The sequence below is a fragment of the Crassostrea angulata genome, chromosome 7 (assembly GCF_025612915.1).
Source record: "Crassostrea angulata isolate pt1a10 chromosome 7, ASM2561291v2, whole genome shotgun sequence".
NCBI classification, from domain to species: domain Eukaryota; kingdom Metazoa; phylum Mollusca; class Bivalvia; order Ostreida; family Ostreidae; genus Magallana; species Magallana angulata.
In genome coordinates this window covers 1,841,736-1,862,555 of record NC_069117.1, presented here as the reverse complement: position 1 = coordinate 1,862,555, position 20,820 = coordinate 1,841,736, and the positions used below count along the sequence as shown (strand labels likewise).

General features: G+C 37.5%; 1 protein-coding gene and 1 pseudogene across 1 annotated transcript; both read right to left on the bottom strand.

Moving 5' to 3' along the window:
* Window positions 1-2,815: 2,815 nt before the first annotated feature.
* Window positions 2,816-15,272, bottom strand: LOC128155548 (uncharacterized; annotated as a pseudogene).
* Window positions 6,232-6,849, bottom strand: LOC128192166 (3'-5' ssDNA/RNA exonuclease TatD-like). Its single transcript, XM_052864652.1, has one exon. The coding sequence runs from the start codon at window positions 6,847-6,849 to the stop codon at window positions 6,232-6,234; it is 618 nt and encodes a 205-aa protein (XP_052720612.1).
* Window positions 15,273-20,820: the final 5,548 nt, after the last annotated feature.

Genomic DNA, 20,820 nt, shown 5'->3' with positions numbered 1-20,820 from the left:
AAGAAAAGCATATGTTAAAATCGCACTTGAGCAGAACTGCGCTTTATACTTCCGAATGCAAAATATAGAGCAAAACTGAGAATAATTTCATTTGTTTGCAAATTTGCGGAAATTAGGTCATTTAGGTGACGTCTTAGATAAACAGCGAATGCGCAATGATGACTCAAATCAAAATTAAAGTTAAAAGCATCCTCTATACAATGATTTGTGAAGATTTTATTTTTATACGATACTATTTGAAAATTGGTTGAAATCGGGGGCAGATATTAGACCATACCGCACATACTCCAATTTGAAACAAAATATTAGCCCATGGTTTTTGCAATTTATATTTTCCTTTCCATAAGGATTATTTAGGCAAAACATCATTGAATTTGACTCAGTAGTACTTGAGAAGATTTTTAAAATTGCACCCCCATTTTTCTACAGTTTTCTCCGCTTTGAATAAAGATCGGTCTTTCATTTTTGCAATTTATATTTCCCTTCCCATAAGAATGCTTTCTGTTAAATTTGGTTGAAATTGGCCAAATGTTTTAGAGAAGAAGATGAGAATGTAAAAAGATTACAGACGAACAGACAGACGGAGAGACAGACTGACGACGGACAAAAAGTGATCAGAATAGCTTACTTGAGCTTTCAGGTAAGCTAAAAACTACTACTAAGGCCTTGACTATGTTATCGATTATTACAATATTTGACATGGCTCTGTGAAAGTATTATATTGCTTTCATTTTATATTTATTTCAATTTATGTAAGATATTTACCTGTAAGATTTTAAAATTTGACCTTTTTAAAAAAATTGACCACAATATTTCATTGTATTGTTTTTATTTGTTTTTTTCCTGTGCCCCAATGAATTGTTTTTGCATATAAAAGTTTCGCTTGTAGATGTGTTATATTTTTCTTTCTCATGTTGTCTACGAAAAAAAGAACAAGAGGCCCAGGGGCTACATCGCTCACCTGAGCAACATTGGGAAAGTGGCATAATCTGGTATTTTCTGAGGCTTGAAATTTTAGTGGTGTGAACCTTTAATGGTATCAAATTAAATTCTGTGTTTCCAATTTCTGCAGTTATATTTGACCTTGGCAAAGTAAGTAATGTTTTTATAAATATTTTGTGATACTAATTTTTGCAGATTTCTTATACCCACAATATATCGCAAAAATAAACAATTGCAGAAAATACCCATTGTACGGTACATATATCATTATATGATTTTAAGTGTATAGATGATATATAAAGAAGAAGTATAATACTTTGAAATGCAGAAGTATAATACTTTGAAATGCAGACAGATTTATTAAGTAAAATGCAGACAGATTTATTAAGTTTTCAAATTAAATTGGTAAACATTTTGTAAAAAGGAGAAAATGAAATTAAAAACAGAAATAAGCCTTAAATTGAACAATCTTATTTCTTGAAACATTGATAAAATTATTCTTATAAACTATTAAGCATTGTGTTCTTTGTTGTAGCATTTCTTATACATGTTTTATGATTGGTTGAATAAAGTAATACACAAATACTTTTTGTACACAAAAATATTCTATGAATAAAAAAACCCCAAGAAACAAACAAACAAAAAAAGATCATTGTTTTCACAAGCACTGAATGAAATCAGACAACATATGTTTAAATGAGTTCAACTGATGAATTCCAAAATTACATTTGTCATCATGAAATTGAGGATAGGAGACGTACAGTATTTGCTAGTAGATATAATTAATGAACATTTAAAGAATGTAATGAATTTTTGAAAACAAAGTAAAGAAATGAAATATACGATACAATATTTAAAAATTTAAAAAACATGAACATAAAAAAAAAAGAGAAAATGATTTTTAACAACATGTGATTAAAGATAAATGTGTCACTGAGAAAATAGCCATGTGATTGCAATAATGTGATATTGAATGAAATCATGTATATTCATATCACGAAGAAATAAAAACTATAGATATGGAAACTATTTGTTTACAAAAAAATAATAAGTGTAACTATAAACAAATATACCGATAAAAAAGCAAGGTTATAAAACGAAGATAATTGTGAACAAAGTATATTTAACCACTTATATAGTGAAACGTTGTCCACATTTTCACGAGACAATCTAAAACAAAATTAAAGTAAAAATAGAAAACACAAGTCTAAAACATTTCGCAATATAAGAAAAGAAGTTCGAAGTTCAAATAATAAACTGGAAATCAGAATTGACAGACTGCCAATCTAAAAAGAAAAAAAAAATAGTACAAGATCATCTAACAAACCAAGGACATATGATACAATTTTTTTCTTCAGAAATCTTACACACAAGTCTTGTGATAAAAAGTTACACAGATGAAAATATGCAGAAAAATGGAGAAAAGAATAATTGAAAAATGACAATTTTACATATGAAAAGCTGCAATGTCCTGATTTTTTTTCATAAATCCATAATTTAGACAATAACAATGAAAATATTACAACCAAATAGTGAAATATGGTATTTAAATCCAGGAATAAATTTTTTTGTATCATGAGTCCTTATTACTTATTCCTTTAGAATATCAAGTTCACAATCAGGCATTGTTAAATGACAATGTCAATTATCCCATCTTCACACTGTTAAATTAATGCAACCTACTCATGCAGTTTTGTTGTGGTTTACAAATGTGCATGTATATATTCCTTTAAAACATCAAATTCACAACTTCACATGCAATTGTTAAATGACAATGATGTTCACATAAATTATCATTTACAGATGTCATGAAAAAATGTTTTAAACTGTTTTGGCGTGGTTTGAATATCAGCAATGATGTTCACAAACTCACTTATAATGCAACACAAACAATGTCCTGAATGGTTTTGGTCTGGTTAGTAAATCTTATCTTAAATGCATTAGAGAGCAGGAAGTCTTCAATGTTCTCTATGTCACTGGTGTTGAGGTTGTTTGCAATGGCCAATGAAAATATTGATGATGAAAAAATGGACAATTTCACTTTTTCCTCTTGGAAATCAAAGCATACATTTCCAGAGATTGATTTTTGTACTGAGTCTTTCTTCATCTTCATCTTACAGGAAGAGCACCTAAGGAATAATGAATCATCATTTGGGATGATTACTTTTGCTTTACAATTATTGCAACTGAAGGTTAGTTGTAAAAACGCTTGGGTGATTTTCCCATTTTTTTCATTTTCATCTGAATCAAGCGTTCCTTCAACACAGTTGGGGATGTCCTCTCCAAGTTCATAGGTGGTGGCTTTTGTCGCTGTCAGGGCTTTGACGTTTTGAAACAGTCGTGTGGACAAGTTTTTAATTGAATAACTCTTGCTCTTCTGCAGTTTGGTCGGCAACCATTACGTCCTGTTTTTTTAAGGGGGATTCCCGGACAATCTGGACCTGTACTAGTCCTACTTCCATAATTTTCACCTCTACTGCAACCTAAATAAGAAATAAATAGAAAATCATTAGAAATTATTGCAAAATAAAATATACCTGTATATATTTTAAACAATTAACGCTGCTAATTAAATTTATAAGTGTGGCTCAGGACCTTATAGTTATAAAGACAAGAATTGACTAAAATGTGCAATTTGTGTATTTACCGAAAATATTTCAAATCATTATACATATACATATTTCTCAATTACTTAACATTAATTTATAATTTTCACAAAATGAATCTAGTTATTCAAATTTCAAGTTTAGAACACAAACAGGAACATTAAATATTTCAGACTAAGGTATAACGACAGGCGTTTGTTTCATACAGTACGCTTATATATTTACTATACTGTATATATAGTAGATAAGGGCAGCATTTTTTTAATTTTAAGGTTTACGAAATATTTTTCAAAATATTTTAGGAGGATCAGGAGAGAAAAAAATAATAATAAAATCGAAAAATATTTGTCAAGAAAAAAATAAAATAAAAATAAGACAATTTTTCAACAATATTTTTTTTATTATTGAAATAAGAATACATGTCCAGAAGCTGCCATTTTATAAAAATATATATATATATATATATATATATATATATATATATATATATATATATATATATATATATATATATATATAAGAACTTTTGGTTTTTGATTATGTTCTCATCATAACATATTTTATCCGTGGGCACTGAAAATTCGTGTTATTAGGCCACATAAAATTAATATTAAGATTCTCATCCTGATTTGCTAAAAATAGGGGGTGGGTGGGCTGACTTTATTTATTATCTTATTTTTTTAAAAACACCTTTTTAACCATTCATGTTCTAGAAATAACTGCTCTATTCTTTTAAATTGTTAATGCTAATATGAGTACAAAAACCAACTTTTTATCTTTTAATTCCATTTTATTTCAACTTAACTATTAATGCATGAAGACATTTGTATTATTATGACATTATGATAACAAACATGACTGGAATTTTTTGTATACCGATATTTTTTCCTGAATTTTTTTCCCACAATTTTTTTTCAAAATAAAATAAAATTCATCGGGGAGGGCCATTTTCAGAGGGGCGGGCCGGGATAAGAATCAAAAAATTAATCTTATGTGGCCTTATATTGTTTATATGGAGATGGAGAGAACTAATATAGGCTAGCATTGCCTGCTGTTCCATCCAGATTCATTTATATACGTAATATATGTATATTTTTGAATAAAATATTTCTTAAACTAATTGTATATATGCATTTATAAAAAAAGAAGGGTTTTCTTACAGAAAAATAGGGAGAAGTTTGAGAAATCATTTATTTGATTAAGTTAACAAGGCTATTCACAAATTCAAAACTTAACTTTAAAATATTGTTACTGAAAATAAATTGGATTAGAAGCATGTCAATAACTGTTAGCATAAAATCAAACAACTTTTTTAAAATTTAAAATAGCTGATCTAATTTGTAAAATTTTATTTATTTAATGTAATTAAACTTTAAATAAAGGAAATATTTAGTTATTATGTTAGGTAAATGACAAATAAAATCAGTCTCTTTACTTCATTCATAGGACTCCTGTGCTTCAGTGTATTTAGGGTTATTAGTCAAACCCTATGACCCACTTACAACCGTTATGTAGAGGATCTATTTCCAAACGGTTAAATTATGATTATTTTAGTATTTATTTTGCTGTGAAAATGTCTTTTAAATTAGTTACTTATCATTGTCTTGCCAATGAGGTTAATTTACATAAGTGTGAACTCAGAAAGACTTCAACTTCTCTTGGGGAAATTCTGGCCAAGTTGCCGATCACAAAACTAATAGGGTGGTAAACTGTAGGGTTGGGCGGCAGCAAACAGGAGTAGGCCCTATATATTTTTGGTAACTTCTAGTGCCCGTGACTTGATCGGAAAGAACTCGGTATTTTTATTCAATACATGAACAACATTAATTTTAACTACACGTGATTGCATCAACATTTTGTTTTACTTTTACCAGAAAGAAAATTTCGGGTCGGAGGAAAAATTAAAATTAAAAGCTAGTTCAGGACATTACATTTTTATTTCAATTTTTAAAAATTTGGGTCGGCGGGTTTGTAAACCGAAATTTCAAAAAATGCTGGCCTAAGGTACTGTATGAAACACAATATAGTATCGTGTTTCCCACCGCTAAGATGGCGAGATAGTCGGGGAAACCGATAGGAATGAGCAACAACTTACCAGGTAGGCGTTAGATATCTTTATATACTTCTAAGTATCTTGAACAAATTTACAAAACAAACGTCCTGCAGACGATCTCTGTCCATATATCCATCTGCGCATGGGCGAATTCATCCGGTACCCGATGAATTCGCCCCCGCACTAAAAATAGTGGGCAAAATCACCACACTCCCCCCGATTTTAAAAACCTAACCCCCGATTTTACAAAAACAATGACATATACATTAATACAATTTTAACCCCTATAATTGACAATACCAAGATAACTTAACTTAACTTAACTTAAACACTGTGATTTACCATTACTTAGAAAAAGAGATATTAATAGTTCATAAATCATGACCAAATAAAAAGTCACTGTCAATCAGTCACAGGTTATGGCTGTCCGGAATGGGTGCACCATGGTCCAGGGCCCTCTCGTCTCTTCTGGCGGTCCATGGTCCCTCATCCATAGCGATTCCTTCGCTGGAAACAACTTAAAGAATGAACACATCTCCTGGGAGGATACACGGCCCGTAGGAAGACCGAAGATCAGCGTTTCTGGCCCAACTGCTTTGCAAAGAAGGTGCAGAAGTTCCTCGTCACCGCCTATGCAAGGTTTTCCGCAGATTCTCCGCGTATAGTTGCCACCAATTGGTACACCTTTCCAATATGTTTTGGCGTCATTGGACGGCCAACCCCACATGGCAGGTACGGACTATCTGTCTCCACCAGTATCCGATCTTGTGGGATAGCTTTTACGCCTTCCTGTTGGGTATCCAACATGCTGCGGACCCTTCCGCTCACCCCAAAGTACACCGGCCTCCCGGTATCTATCCAGAGTTTGATCTGTGCTGGGCCCCCTAAGAAGCAGTGCAGATAGATAGGTGCCTGGATAGACACGCCCAACCCATCTAAAAGGGTTATGCAGTCCTGGGTGGAAACTCGACTGCAGCTGTCCTCATCTGCACCTCTCAGATGCAACACCATATTGAAGGATGGGTCAACTCTGCGGAAAAATTCCGCAAGGATGAACTTTAGCTGGGTGTGATGTTCTTTGGTAGAGTAATCCAGGCCTATCTCTCCAACAGCCCAGCCTTTACTATTGCACATACTCATGGTAGCTGCCACATCAGCCCTTGTTGCTCGATATGCCTCTTTTGGGTGGATCTCCTTCGCAATCACCAACCCACTCTCTAACCTCATTGGGGTGCGGGCCTCCTCCATTCCATAAACCAAGCACCCACCGGAAATGGTGACCGGCACTAAGGCGGGTCGGCTGTCTAGGGCTGCGGCATTCATCGCTCCTGTAAATGGAGCTGGCATCCGTCCAGGGTGCCAATGGCAGTACACCACCGCCAACTGGTGACCAGGCAACTCAGGGGGATCACTAACAGGGGGATCACTAGCGGGTAGTTCCGCTTTCACCGGCACACGGTGACCCTCCTCTTTTGGCTCCTGAATCCCCTCTCTCGACGCAGAGATATCTGACCTAGAGCGAGAAAAATAGGTATCCCATCTCCCCTTCTTAACAGCAATGTTAATCCCCATTGCCATCAATCTTGGATGAACTAGAAGAGCCACATGGCTGATTCTGCCTTGGCTAATCCCGGCAATCAGTCCACTTCTTGGGCTGTCAAGCCCCAAAAAGTGTGAAACCCCGTTCACCACCTCCTGCACAGGCCTGGAGAACGTCCAGTCCACTCTCCCCAGTCGTCTCTCAGCCCACGCCCTCAACCTCTCCAGGGACTGCAATACAGGCTCTCTCTGGTGTGTTTGAAAGACCTCAGCGGATAGATCCGCTAGGAAAGACACAAACTCCTCAGGAGTCTGTGCTTCTCCAGCATGGTCCCTCCAAATGTGGTTGAGCATCGGCGTAGCTCCCGAAAATGTCTCCCTGCAACTGTGTACAGCGCACTTTCTTACTCCCCTTTCCCTCTTTTCCTTAGTGTGGGCTCTCTCCTGACAAGGACGCATGCTAACTTCCCGATCTGAGCCACTGCTCTGGCTGAGATCAACAACCGTTAACTCGCCCAGTTCTCCTGTCCAACTGGCTCCTGCAGCCCACCAGCACTCTCCTCCTCAAACATACCATCCTCCTCATCAAACACATACAATTCAAACTGCTCCTCCATCGCTGAACCTAAAATTAAAATATAACATTAGCAAATAAATTATATCCGAGGACACTCGGAAACCAATTTTATACCTAACAAGCTCTGGGTTTTTAATTAATGCTGATAAAACTACCCAAAACTCTTATACATATTCCCTACTGCCCATCTATTAAAGAACACTCAGGGCACGTATACCGAGGTATCCTTTCTGCAATTTCAGCAGTTATACCCACACATTCCGGATGAAACCAGTCTCTGCAGGAATCACATTGCACCATTAACCCTTTCGGATTTTGTTTCTTGCACACACAATATGACTTCCGTACCTTTATCTGTACCCGCTTTGGCGGTTTTGCAACAATAGTTTCATCATGCTTAGTCATACCCTTAGAATGAGACCTTGTACCCCTGAATGGTCCATCAGGCTGTTTCTTAGGTCTCTCCTCAGTGGCAATACCTGCAGGGTCTTTGGCGGAAGTACTATCTGTATTGCTTGATCCAACACTTACCTCATCATCTAGTTGATCACCCGGGTCACTCAGCGACTTACTTTGCCGTGATCTCAAGTAACCTACCAACCACTTTGGCAGTTTCCGTGCATCACATTTCTTTAGTTTGTCGCGATGCATGATCTTGACCTCCCGACGTGACTTCACAGCAAAAACTGTGTCGGACTTTGCTTCAACTATGACACCTGGGCCCATCCACATTGCCTCTACCTTCTTTCCTGCGTTCCGGCGCCAGTACACAGCATCACCTACTTTAAATTGATGTTCTCTGGCTCTGATATCATAATCCCGCTTCATTGTTTTTTGTGCGGCTTTTAATTTATCCCTGGCAATCTCTTGTGACTTTTGCAAATTTTCTTGCAAATCACGCACATATTTATCTACTTCTCCTTCCTCCCCATTTTGAAAATCATTGGAATCTGGGGGTCGATACAGGATTGTTGCCGGCACATTAACTTCTCTCCCTAACATCAATTTGTTTGCTGTGTACCCAGTGTGCCTATTGATAGCAGACCTCAAAGCACCTGCTAATGGACCCAAGTACTGATCCCAGCTCTTAGGACAGCCATCAATGTAACAGCGTACCGCGTCCATTAGCGTGCGGTTGTAACGCTCAACTTGGCCATTCCCTGATGGTCTGTAGGGTGTTGTCCGCGTTTTATGGATCCACAGGATCTCGCACATTTTTCGGAGTAGCTCGCTCTCAAAGTTCCTACCCTGATCTGTAAACACTTCATACGGGTACCCAAACCTTGAGAAAAATTCGTTGATGGCAGCTCTTGCGGTCACTTCCGCTGTCTGTGATGGTAGTGGGACACACTCCACCCACTTTGTAAAGCTATCCACCATCATGAGTATGTATTCATTTCCATTCTCTGTGCGAGGTAATGGTCCAAGGAAATCAAGATGAACTTTTTCCATTGGACTACCTGCTTGATAACTCTTCAAAGCAGAACGATTTGGTAATGGACCCCTTTTGTTTTTACAACAGACATCACATGTAAGAACATAGTTCTTCATGTCGGCGACCATCCGCCACCAATAAAAATTCGGCTTAAGCCTCTCTTTAGAGCGTTGAATACCTTGGTGTCCTGATGAAGGAATGTCATGACACAAATACAACACTTCTTCACGCAAAGCTTTAGGCACAAGAAGTCGCAAGGCATCTTTATCCTCAGCAGGTTTCCGCCAAATTACGCCCTTATCATCTAACATGAAACAATCCCTCTCAAGAACATAACATTTCTCTTCAGGACTAGAGGTCATCAACTCACTCTCACTTGGCAAAACCCCAGACTCTAAGTATGCCCGAAGGAAAGTCAATACCTTATCTGAACTCTGCAGCCTAACCATGTCCTTTGCAGAATATGAAGACAGAGATATCCCTTCCCCAGCTGCTTGATCAGAATCTTCTTCAGGACTCTTGTTGCTTTTTGCCTTACCAGGCTGACTCACTGACTTGTCCTCTCCAAATGTACTTATCTCTATTGAACTGCCACTACTTCCCTTCATCACAACTAACTCAATTGAAGGAAAATCCACATTGACCTAACTTTGATCTAAAGGATCGAAGGGACCTGATGCCAACAACTCTCCAATCTGTGGCCCTAAAGGTTTCATACCACTAGCATTTCCCTCATCTGCGGTGGAACCCTCCGCAAACATCTGAGCCAACGGTATCACATCATCGATATCTGTACTGAAATCATGCCAGCGCTCGTGAAGTCTTCGGCAATATTTACATCCCCCACAAGGCAAGTCTCTCAACTGAATTTGTGAAGAGTAGCTCTGACAACTGTCTGCGATATCCCGCGACAGAGCATCAGCATTAACATGCTTCTTACCAGACCGATGGACTCTCCGCATATTGTATTGACTCAGTTCCTCGAGCCAGCGTGCGATCTGATTCTGTGGATTTTTAAAGTTCATTAACCATACTAGACTATGGTGGTCCGTTCTAATCGTAAACTCACGACCAAGAAGGTAGTGTCTAAACTGTCGAGTAAACTTTATCACAGCTAGCAACTCTTTACGTGTTGTGCAATATCGACGTTGCTCTGTCAACAACACTGCGCTTCCATAGCCTATTGTTCTCTCTTGTCCATCTTGAATCTGACTTAACTCTCCGCCAACAGCAAAATCTGAGGCGTCTGTGTCAAGAATAAAATGTCTTGCGCTTGTTGGTATTGCTAACACTGGTGGCTTGAGCAGTAAACTAATCAGCTTATCAAATGCCTCTTGTTGTTCCGCTTCCCACTGGAACCCCTTCTTTCCAGTCAAATCATACAATGGTGCTGCGATTTTAGAGAAATGCGGAATGTAGCTCCTGTGATAATTTGCAAAACCGAGAAACCTCTCGACTGCTTTAACATCCTTTGGCATGGGCCATTCCCGTACTGCCTCTAAATACTGATCTGCCATCTCAACACCATCTTTGCTTACTGTGCGCCCCAAAAACTCTACTTTTGGGCGGAATAGCTCACATTTGCGAGGTTTGAACTTTAACCCAAAACTGCGGAAACGCTCAAAAACTTGGCGCAAATTGTCTAAATGCTCCTGTTCAGTTTTGCCTAACACTAGCACATCATCTAAGAATGCAAGAGCAATTTTCCAGTTAAGGCGGTGCAACACTAAATTGATAGCTCTGGCAAATGTTGCAGGGGCGTTGCATAAACCAAACCCCGTCCGCGTAAATTCAAAAAGTCCATACTTCGTGATGAAGGCAGTTTTCTTCATATCATCTGGGTGTATTTTAATTTGCCAGTAAGCTGTATTAGCGTCAAGCTTCGAAAACCATTTGTTTCCTGATAGAGTATCCATACATTCCTCTATAAGTGGCAAAGGAAAACTGTCTTTGACTGTGACCTTGTTCAGTGCACGATAGTCAACGCACCATCTCACACTTCCATCCTTCTTACGCACAAGCACTGGAGCAGCGGCCCAGTCTGAAGTAGAGGGCTGGATTACTCCAGCTTCCAACATTTTATCCAAATGGCCTTCCTCCTCTCCCTGAAAAACTGCAAGAGTGCGGCGCATCCGCTGCTTCATGGGGCGCGCATCACCAGTGTCAATACGATGCTCAATTTCTACAAAATTGCCCAAATCTAAATCATTGACTGCGAAAATATCTGCAAACTCTGTTACAAGGCTGACTGCTTCCTGGCGGACTTCCGCCGGCGCGTTTTCCTTCAGATCTCTGATGAGCGAGCTGACATGCGCACAATCCTTTTGCCCTTCCGTCGACATCCGACGCACTGAGGCATCGCTGTTTTTGACTGAACAAGCTGCTGTCGCTTTCCCAACAACACTTCCTGTTTTAACAATATGACTGCGGTCAGTCATATTCATGACACACAACTTGCCCTTATTCCAAGAAGCATCGTAAGTCCTGGAAGCAACAATACCCAATGGGAAGACATTGGCTGGTTCAATGATAAAATCTGACATCTCAGTAGTCAAATCACATTCTATCACTTGAGCAGTATGCGGTGGAATCCGCACCCGCCTAGATGATACAGCATTTAGCACCAACCAATCCACACCACTTGACATTTCAATCATGCCTGGTACCCCTTTGACTCTCAGAGCTCCTGTCTCACAGGAAATTTGTGCACCATGTGACCTAAGGAAATCAATTCCCAACAACATTTCATCCTGCAAGGAACCAACATAAATTGGATGAACAAACCTATATCCACCAACTGTAATTTCAAATTTACCCAAAAATTGAGCACGCATACCAGTTCCCTCACCCGCAAGTCTAATATTTGACTCCTCAACAATGTACGGCTTGGGTTGCATAGAGTCGTAAACATTTTGTGATACTATTGTAATATCTGCAGCTGTGTCAACTGTGGCATTCACCTCCAAACCTGCAATTCCAACCAACACATGCCATGCCCCTGAACCTTCACCCTGAATACCAGACTGAACAGAAGGTAAAATATGTGCAGCATTGACTGACGGATTTTCGGCAAATGTAACCCGACCCCTCGTGGTCTGTGGCGAAACAGAAACATTTGACTCATTCTGCTCTGCATTTTTGATAGTTGGGTTTGGGGGACCTGCATAACTGTTATGTGATCGTTGCGGACAGTTTCGCCTCATGTGACCTGGCTGCTTACAACCATAACAAATTATTGGCCTTCTATCCCCCTGACGACCCGGACTAGTAACACCACGAGATGGCACTGGGCTGCGGCGTTGGCCCGTGTTTTGTCTATCTGCAGCATCATTAGACCTATCTACTGGACGCCCCCTTGACACATACTCAGGTGAACGATTTTCTACAGGTGATACTGACCTTGGGTACCCAACTTCACTTGGAACTGACCGAACAGCCCTTTGACGATGAGCAATTGCACGACGACTCAACTGGAATGTCTTAACCCTCTTAATAGCCTCCTCTAGGGTATCTGGCGGTCGGTCAATTAATTGCTGACCCGCCTCACAGTCAAGGCATCCTAAAGCAAATCTCATAATCAACTGTTCCTGAAAAATTTCAGGTGAGGTCCCACCCCAAAAGCTTTCTGGGCTAAGTCCATTACTCTATCACCCCATTGTTCTATTGGCTCTGCAGGTTTCTGAGTAATTGAATTAAACTCTAACTGGGAAGCTGCCCGCAGAGAAGTTTTACCAAACCTCTCCTCCATGCGGAGTATTACCTCTTGAAAAGTAAGTGTAGTACCCCTGCGGCGCAAAATGTCAAAATACTTCAAAGCCACCCCCTCTAGTGTCAGACTAAGTGCAAACAAACAATCTGCATCACACCAACCATGATATTCTGCAATGGTTGAAAACTTTGAATAAAATGGACCCCACTCTACATCCCCATTATACTTGACACCCTTTACCTCAGTGGGAATACTCCGACTTATTCCACTTCTGGGTAAATAAGACTGGGTAACTGAGACCTATAGGACTAGGGTACTCCCTGACTGCCATACATTTGACATGACTGGCTGCCTACTCTCATGTATGCCCGTTACTGGTTGTCCAGACGGACTTCCCTGGTAATTTGACATAAATGTATTCTGCCAAGTTTGTGTTGGACAGACCTGGGTCATTGGCATTTGCATAGGGGCTCCCCCCATGCAACTAGGAACTTGACCCCCAGCCCCACGGCTTTGACTGCTACTGACATTAGCTACACTACCTTGTGTTACGACTCCTGATGACATCATTTCCCGAGACTGGTTGGGTACTGTACCTGTGAGTCTTGAGTTAATAATACTGTCACCAGGCATTGGCCATGGCATGAAGCTTACATCTGCCTTAGGGACTTCCGCAATGACACGGGGAAAACTAGGAATTGCCTGACCCCCTGCGGAGACAGAACCTACCGAGCTAAACACACCCCCTGGACCCCCAGAGAATGTAGCATTCCCCCCGTCTACAGATGTCGTTTGTACAGCCTCTCCAGGAACACAAGGACCCCCCTGGCTACTGGGAATTTGTGACCGAATTGTCCCGACGCTTGCAGCATTACCTTGAATTTCTGGTGATTTATTTCCATTTAACAAACCTGACATTTGAAACATTTCCCTAATCTGTGAACTAACACCCCTTACTTGTTCTGTCATACTTGTCTCGAGCGACCCAATACCTGTCCTGATGGAATCAACTTCACTCTTCAAACATCCGAAGTCTACACCCAAACCATCTACCATACCTTGTAAACTACCGAATGCCTCCTCGAGCACTCGCTACCTCTTCTCGAGATCACCCTCCGTGTACTTCTCCCCCTGACTCTTGGATCCACCCCCCGTTTGAGTAAGCGACATATCAACATGCCCATACCGGGTGACATTATTACCAGGGGCACCCTCTCCTCGGGGTGTGCTAAACAGCCTCGGGTCAAAATGTACCCTACTAGTAGATGAAAGCCCATCCCTGACGCTATTCCCTGAGGTACCTACCATGCCATCCTGGCCATTTCCCTCAGACTGAATGTACCGGCCATCCGGAATTTACCGGGCCCCCCTACCAACACCTGCTGTTTGCATCTCCTGAGCCATAATATTCATTCAAATTACACTAAATCAATGAATCATAAATAAAACAAACCAATATTTCAACAAATGAACACTCGGCGGCTCGCCGCAAGTACACGTACAAAACTATGACATACAAAATTTATTTTTCAAAATGGCGCCTTCCACGTTGTCTCGGCGTTGCACTGAATTTTTAATTTTCCCCACTTACATCAAAATTGACCCTGCTCGCAGCGCCATTTATCGTGTTTCCCACCGCTAAGATGGCGAGATAGTCGGGGAAACCGATAGGAATGAGCAACAACTTACCAGGTAGGCGTTAGATATCTTTATATACTTCTAAGTATCTTGAACAAATTTACAAAAAAAACGTCCTGCAGACGATCTCTGTCCATATATCCATCTGCGCATGGGTGAATTCATCCGGTACCCGATGAATTCGCCCCCGCACTAAAAATAGAGGGCAAAATCACCACAATAGTAAATTAGCGTATTGTATGAAGCATATAACCATCATTTTATTAAAACTGTTGTACTTGACACAAGAATGATTTTTTGCTAGTCTCAAAATCTTGGTGTGAAAATATATTTAATGTTAAGTTGCTTGATTTGTAATAATATAAAGTTACCTTGTTGTACTCTGGAATATTCTGTATTTCCTGAATAGTTCTTGTTTTTTCTCCCGCAGTGTCGTCCATTTGTTTTCTTTGGTACGTAAATGCCAATTCCCTGCACACCTCTACTCTGGTTTTGTAATTAACCAATACCTCCGATTTTGAGGAATCGAATTTGCTAGGAACTATTTGAACGTCATTCAGTTTTAGCGGAGTCCTAGCATTGCTTGCCTCGACCAACATAGAATGTTTAGATGGGTCAAAACACGCAACCTTGCTGAATGTGTCTCTCTGAATTTGCAGAGTTGCGTTGAAATAACGGTTGTTGGTCCGACTCGTTTTGACAGGGGACACATGTTGTATGAATCCACTGACTGTTGTTTTTTCTTCAAGTTTTATTTTCTTCGCTGATGACATTTCTGATCTTTGTGTCCGTGGTTCGCACAAAATTAGTGTTTTCACAAAGAAAACGACGTGAAAATTCTTGCATGGTCAGTAGCATTCCAAACAAACAAGCTTCAGCGGGTAATCTGCGCAGTTTCTTTATATAGCCGGCCGGTAACTTCGCCGGCATCAAAAGCATGCCGCCGCCACAACAACGGTTGAGGTTGAAACAGTGCAATTGCATCAGATAAAGTACACTGCTGGTCGAAAAACAATTATTTTGCTTATTTATTCTAATATTTGGTATTATTTATTTGGATATTTGGAATGATTTTATAAAAATGAACCTTAAACACACGCACACACTGAGAGAGAGAGAGAGAGAGAGAGAGAGAGAGAGAGAGAGAGAACCCATGGGGTAGAAACGTGCAACTGTATAAAATTAGTGTACTGCAGATAAAAAAAAAAACAACTAATTTTCTGATATATACAAATACTTGAAACTATTCTTATGTTTGGAATCACTTTATTTAAATATAAATGTATGCCAAGAGAGAGAGAGAGAGAGAGAGAGAGAGAGAGAGAGAGAGAGAGAGAACTTTAGTAGCTGGCTTAACAGAGCTTTATCAGGTCCCGCCGTCACTAAGTTCGTGAAGTCAATACCCAGCCTCAAGACTGAATATTGATCTCAGATTTATGAATTTTTTAAAAAAGGATTTGATTTTGGGAATAGTTGAGTGATTTTAATATTTTGGTAAGGGTGAAACCAGATTTAAAAAAAGTTTCTCTATTTTTTTTTTAAAGCACGGTGAATATTTTATGTTGCTAATTATAGTATCGACATTGTTATTGGTTTACCCCTGAACCCATAGAGACGTAAACATTTTCAGTGAAGACATTTACCTCTCGTGACTTGAATGAGAGAGAGAAGAGAGGTAGAGTAAGGAAGCAATTCAAACATGTTAATAACCTGTGACCTGCGAGTGCTTAGGAAATCAAAATATATAAACATTTGTAAGTAAACGCATATATATATATATATATATATATATATATATATATATATATATATATATATATGCATTATACATATCTTTCTGTATAAATACTATAAAACAGTCCTTCTAATGCATGCATTATACATATCTTTCTGTATAAATACTATAGAACAGTCCTTCTAAAGTCATAAAGAATTATCGTTAAGATAGCGGCATTTCTTCGATGCCGGCAAAGCGACCCAGCCAGCTCTAATACGGTCGTATTGTGTGGGAATTTCGGCGGCATGTCTTTGATGCCGGCGAAACGACGGGCGTCTGGATTTAGTGAGCTGCTGACGAAAACAAGACTGTCACCAAGTGGGAAAATCAACGGTATTTTGAAACGAGCTCTAAATGCATCAAAATGGCTGCTATAGCTATAGCAATATAAGAGTTATTTTTATTGACGTCTGAAATCTTCTTCTTCCAAATGGCGGTTAGTACAAACAAAGAGCTTCCGTATCGTAATTCCGAATAACGAGCCCGATCTTATATAAATGAACAGACGATCAGAACACGCTTACAACACATATTTTGAACCCTTCTAAGGGTCCCAGTTTTAGACTGAGGGTCACCATTTTTACAATTTCGAATCTGCCTTATATATAGAAACTTTCATAAAAATATTGGTAATATTGGTGCATCGGTTATTGAGAAGAAGATTTTAAAAGATACCCCCCCCCTTCTTTCACAGTTTCATGATTATTTCTCGTTTAAAAAGGGATTGCCCTTTAAATTTTACAATTTATAATCTCCTTAATATAATTATGCTTTCTGCCAAATTTCGTTAAAATTGGATGAGTGGTTTTGGAGAAGAAGTTGAAAATGTGAAAAGTTTACAGACGGACGGACAGACGGACGGACGGACGACGGACAACGGGTGATCAGAAAAGCTCACTTGAACCTTCGGTTCAGGTGAGCTAAAAACGGTGATAAGTCAGATATTATTAGTATGATATCAATTACCTTTTTGAAACTTTTTCAGCATATACTAAACTATAACAGAAAGTTCGATACCAAACACTCAAACGATTTCTGAACTACTGAGCATTACAAAACTATTGAATTATACAAGCCTAATTATAGGACAGGTAACTTTTACATTTCATTGGTATTTCAAGAAATATAGAAGTATAAGTAGGAAAGTGAACACTGTTAAGGGGAGGTAATATCTATGGCTTCATTGCTGTATTTCCACAAGGGCGGCTGAAAGATATTTCTAAAAAAAAAAAGAAGATATAACTATTTCTTTCTTACCAAATATCAACATATGTTTTCTATTTTTACTTGTGGTATTGTATGTCAAATAGTTCTATATTAGAAAATGAGTCATTCTTCAAATTTAAAAATTGACATCTCTTTGCTGACCGCAACAGTTATATGGGGTTTTTTTTTTTTACAAAAGTGATGTTTTTTAAATGCACGAGCTTTTGTTTCTAGAACACCTCAAAGTTTCAATGGAAAAATAAACATAAAGCGTATACATTTATGATATGAAATGGGTATGCATAACCGTAATCATTATGCAAACATTATGTTTAAACAAACACAATTCTAATCCATTGCTATCTGAAGTAAACCTGAATGTCAAGGGATCCAAGAGTATGATATTGATTTATGACAGAGGTTTCCTCTCAGCGATAGGTGTTTCTTATAAAAAGATTCCAGATGACATTTTTTCACTATAAAAAAAGTCAGTATCGTCAATGAGCGGACATACTGTGAAACTAAAAAACTTTTTGGTTTTAAAAATCCAAATAATAATCCATCCAATGATGAAATAGACCTAAAAAATCAAAGTATCGAAAGTACTGTAGTTTCGCCAATGTTCATTTGAAACTACATTTTAAAGTGTTTTGTTGCTAAATTAATCTGTAAAATATAATTATCATCGAAGCACATCTTCTTATAACATGTTGCATTGATAGGATCGTTGTCATCAAATCCACGAAAAATAATAAAACAAGAGTACTGAAATTAGATACCCTCTCTCTTTATTAAGTATGACACTGGCAAACAGGTTGTTTAGAAATACAACACTAGTTTTATAGAAATTGAAATGAAATATCTAAAAATCCAGATTTGAAGAACCCATGAGTCCAGAAAGTTTTAAACTTTTGTGAAAGCATCCACATGTAGTCTAGATTTAAGTCTGACCAAATTATCTGAAGAGGGTTGGGATGCAATTTGGTGAAGTGTTTTGTTTTTACATAGGAATAGATAGAGATCTTTTTTTTAAAAAAATCTTTTTCAAATCATGAAAACAGCTAAAAAACAAATTTTTAACATAAGAATATTAGGAGAAAATTTGACTCCATATTAAATTAACAAGATTTATTTGTTTTTCAAAATTTGACACCCCCATCCAAATCACAAATGTTATTAAATTAACCAAAATACGACAAACCTCTGATATGACAACCAGTCAGAATGATACAACCGCGGAATTAACTTTCTTTACAATGAGTTGTCAGCGCGTTAAAAATGGCATGACCATCTAAGGAATAAAATAAAAAAAAAACCTTTGTTGTCGATTGCGCTGGCTGCATATATTAAAGACTTTAAGATAGAAGTGTAATACAATTAAAAGATAACTATGATAAACTTACTCGGGCATAAAGTAAACAAATGTGTGTGTTTTACCCCCCTCCTTTAGATAACTTAAATTTGTTTGAAGATAAACGAAGTACCTTTGATAAATGGCAAAGTATACGCCCTTTTCAAGTACAATCAACCTGGACACAAATTTAAAATTATTATTGAAATAAAAACTTAGATCTAATATTCGCCTTAATGAAATGTACATTTTAGAATTAAAATATTTTAGAAATACACACTTTTGTGGATATGGATGAAGGAGAATGTACAACTGTAATAGCCCCTAAAAGTTGTGATCAACTGTCGTTAATAATTTATGTCTATATATATCCAATGCATTTCAATAAAGATAATTCATCAATAAAAATATATATTTTATTTTATTTAAAGATAATATGCCGGTAGTTATCTAAAGTAGCTATAAGTGTTAGACTCAGTAAAGGGGTGCACACATATTGATAAAAATTGTTATCAGTTGTTTGCCAACCCAATTTAATATAATCGGTTCATGTTAAACTGTCTATGTGCCTAATAGAGAGAGAATGATATACGTTTAATTTAATCCAAGAAGAATAAAACACAACAAGGATCAGACATGAAAGGTAAAAACGAAAATTTGTTAAGAAACACACCATTCTCTCTGATTAACCATTGACTGATGTATTGTGTTGTCTATCTGCTGGATTTAGTCGTAAATTTTCGTTTTATTTTGGTGTTTGATGGAACAAATAGTTGTGTTTATGGTACGTGCATGTCTCTTTGCTCAACCTATTTGTTCACTATTGGTGAAACAATGTAACTGATTGACTTATTGTCCACTGATTTTGTGATCAGTTTGGCCGATCCCTCTTAATTCTTTTATTTTATTTGATAAGCCTTTGGATAAATGAAATTATTAACGGTGCTTCGTAGGCATCAAATTATCCACATGATCTGTTTTGTAATTTTAAAGTATTTCTTAGGCAATAGTTAATACTTATAAAAAAATATACCAATTGATAATCTTTAATTTTTTGATTTTTCTCATATTGAGCTCATTTTCTCAAGGAAAGATTTTATTTTACAGTAAGATACTTATGAATGATATGAATTTGTGGCATGACCTTGACCCAAGTTCGTTTTGGCAAGTTCAAGATTATTGTTTAAAAAATGTTTTTTTTCCTGTTTATGTCATGCCTTGTATTTATGAAAATGAAGGTAAATTTTGACACAAATCTGCTTTGGTCAGGCTGCATAAAATTAGTTGTTAGATCATCATCCCCGCCCAAACCTCTGTAATGGCCCGACCCGATGTTTTAACTTTTTTTTAAAATTGCGTGGTCAAAATTTTTCGAAACAAAAAATGGGCTAGGTATCCCAAAAATTCAAAACATTTAATGGTTGCTTGTCATGTTGATTATCGTGGACTCTAGTCATGTTTTTTATCATAAGAATGCAAATGTCTTCATGCATTAACAATTAACTTGAAATAAAATGAAATTTTAAGAATAGAAATTGGTTTGTGTACTTTTATCAGCGTTAAATATTAAAAAAAAAATAGAGCGGTTTTTATTGATAGAACATGTACGGTTAAATAGATAGCATCCATCATTTTCTATATGAGAAAAATGCTTGAGTTAAGATTTTTTTTCTCAGCGGGATCATTTGTGAGTTTGCTCACAGGAACTCTAGTATTGAAACAGGTTTTTATTAGCGGTCGAAGTGATAAACAATTCATTATTCCACCTTGCTCTTGCAGAGAAGACTGTTTAAAGTATAATGTATGATTTTGTAGATTTTTCGTTGAAAATGCTTTCACAAATTCGTGAATTATGAAATAAGAAATAACGTTGATTGTAATAGTTGAAATACAAAAAAAAATCCCTTTCACATACAAAATTAACATGATTTTGAGTTTCCGGAAATTTAAGGGTCGTACAAACCGAAAAATCTTATATCGTTTATTT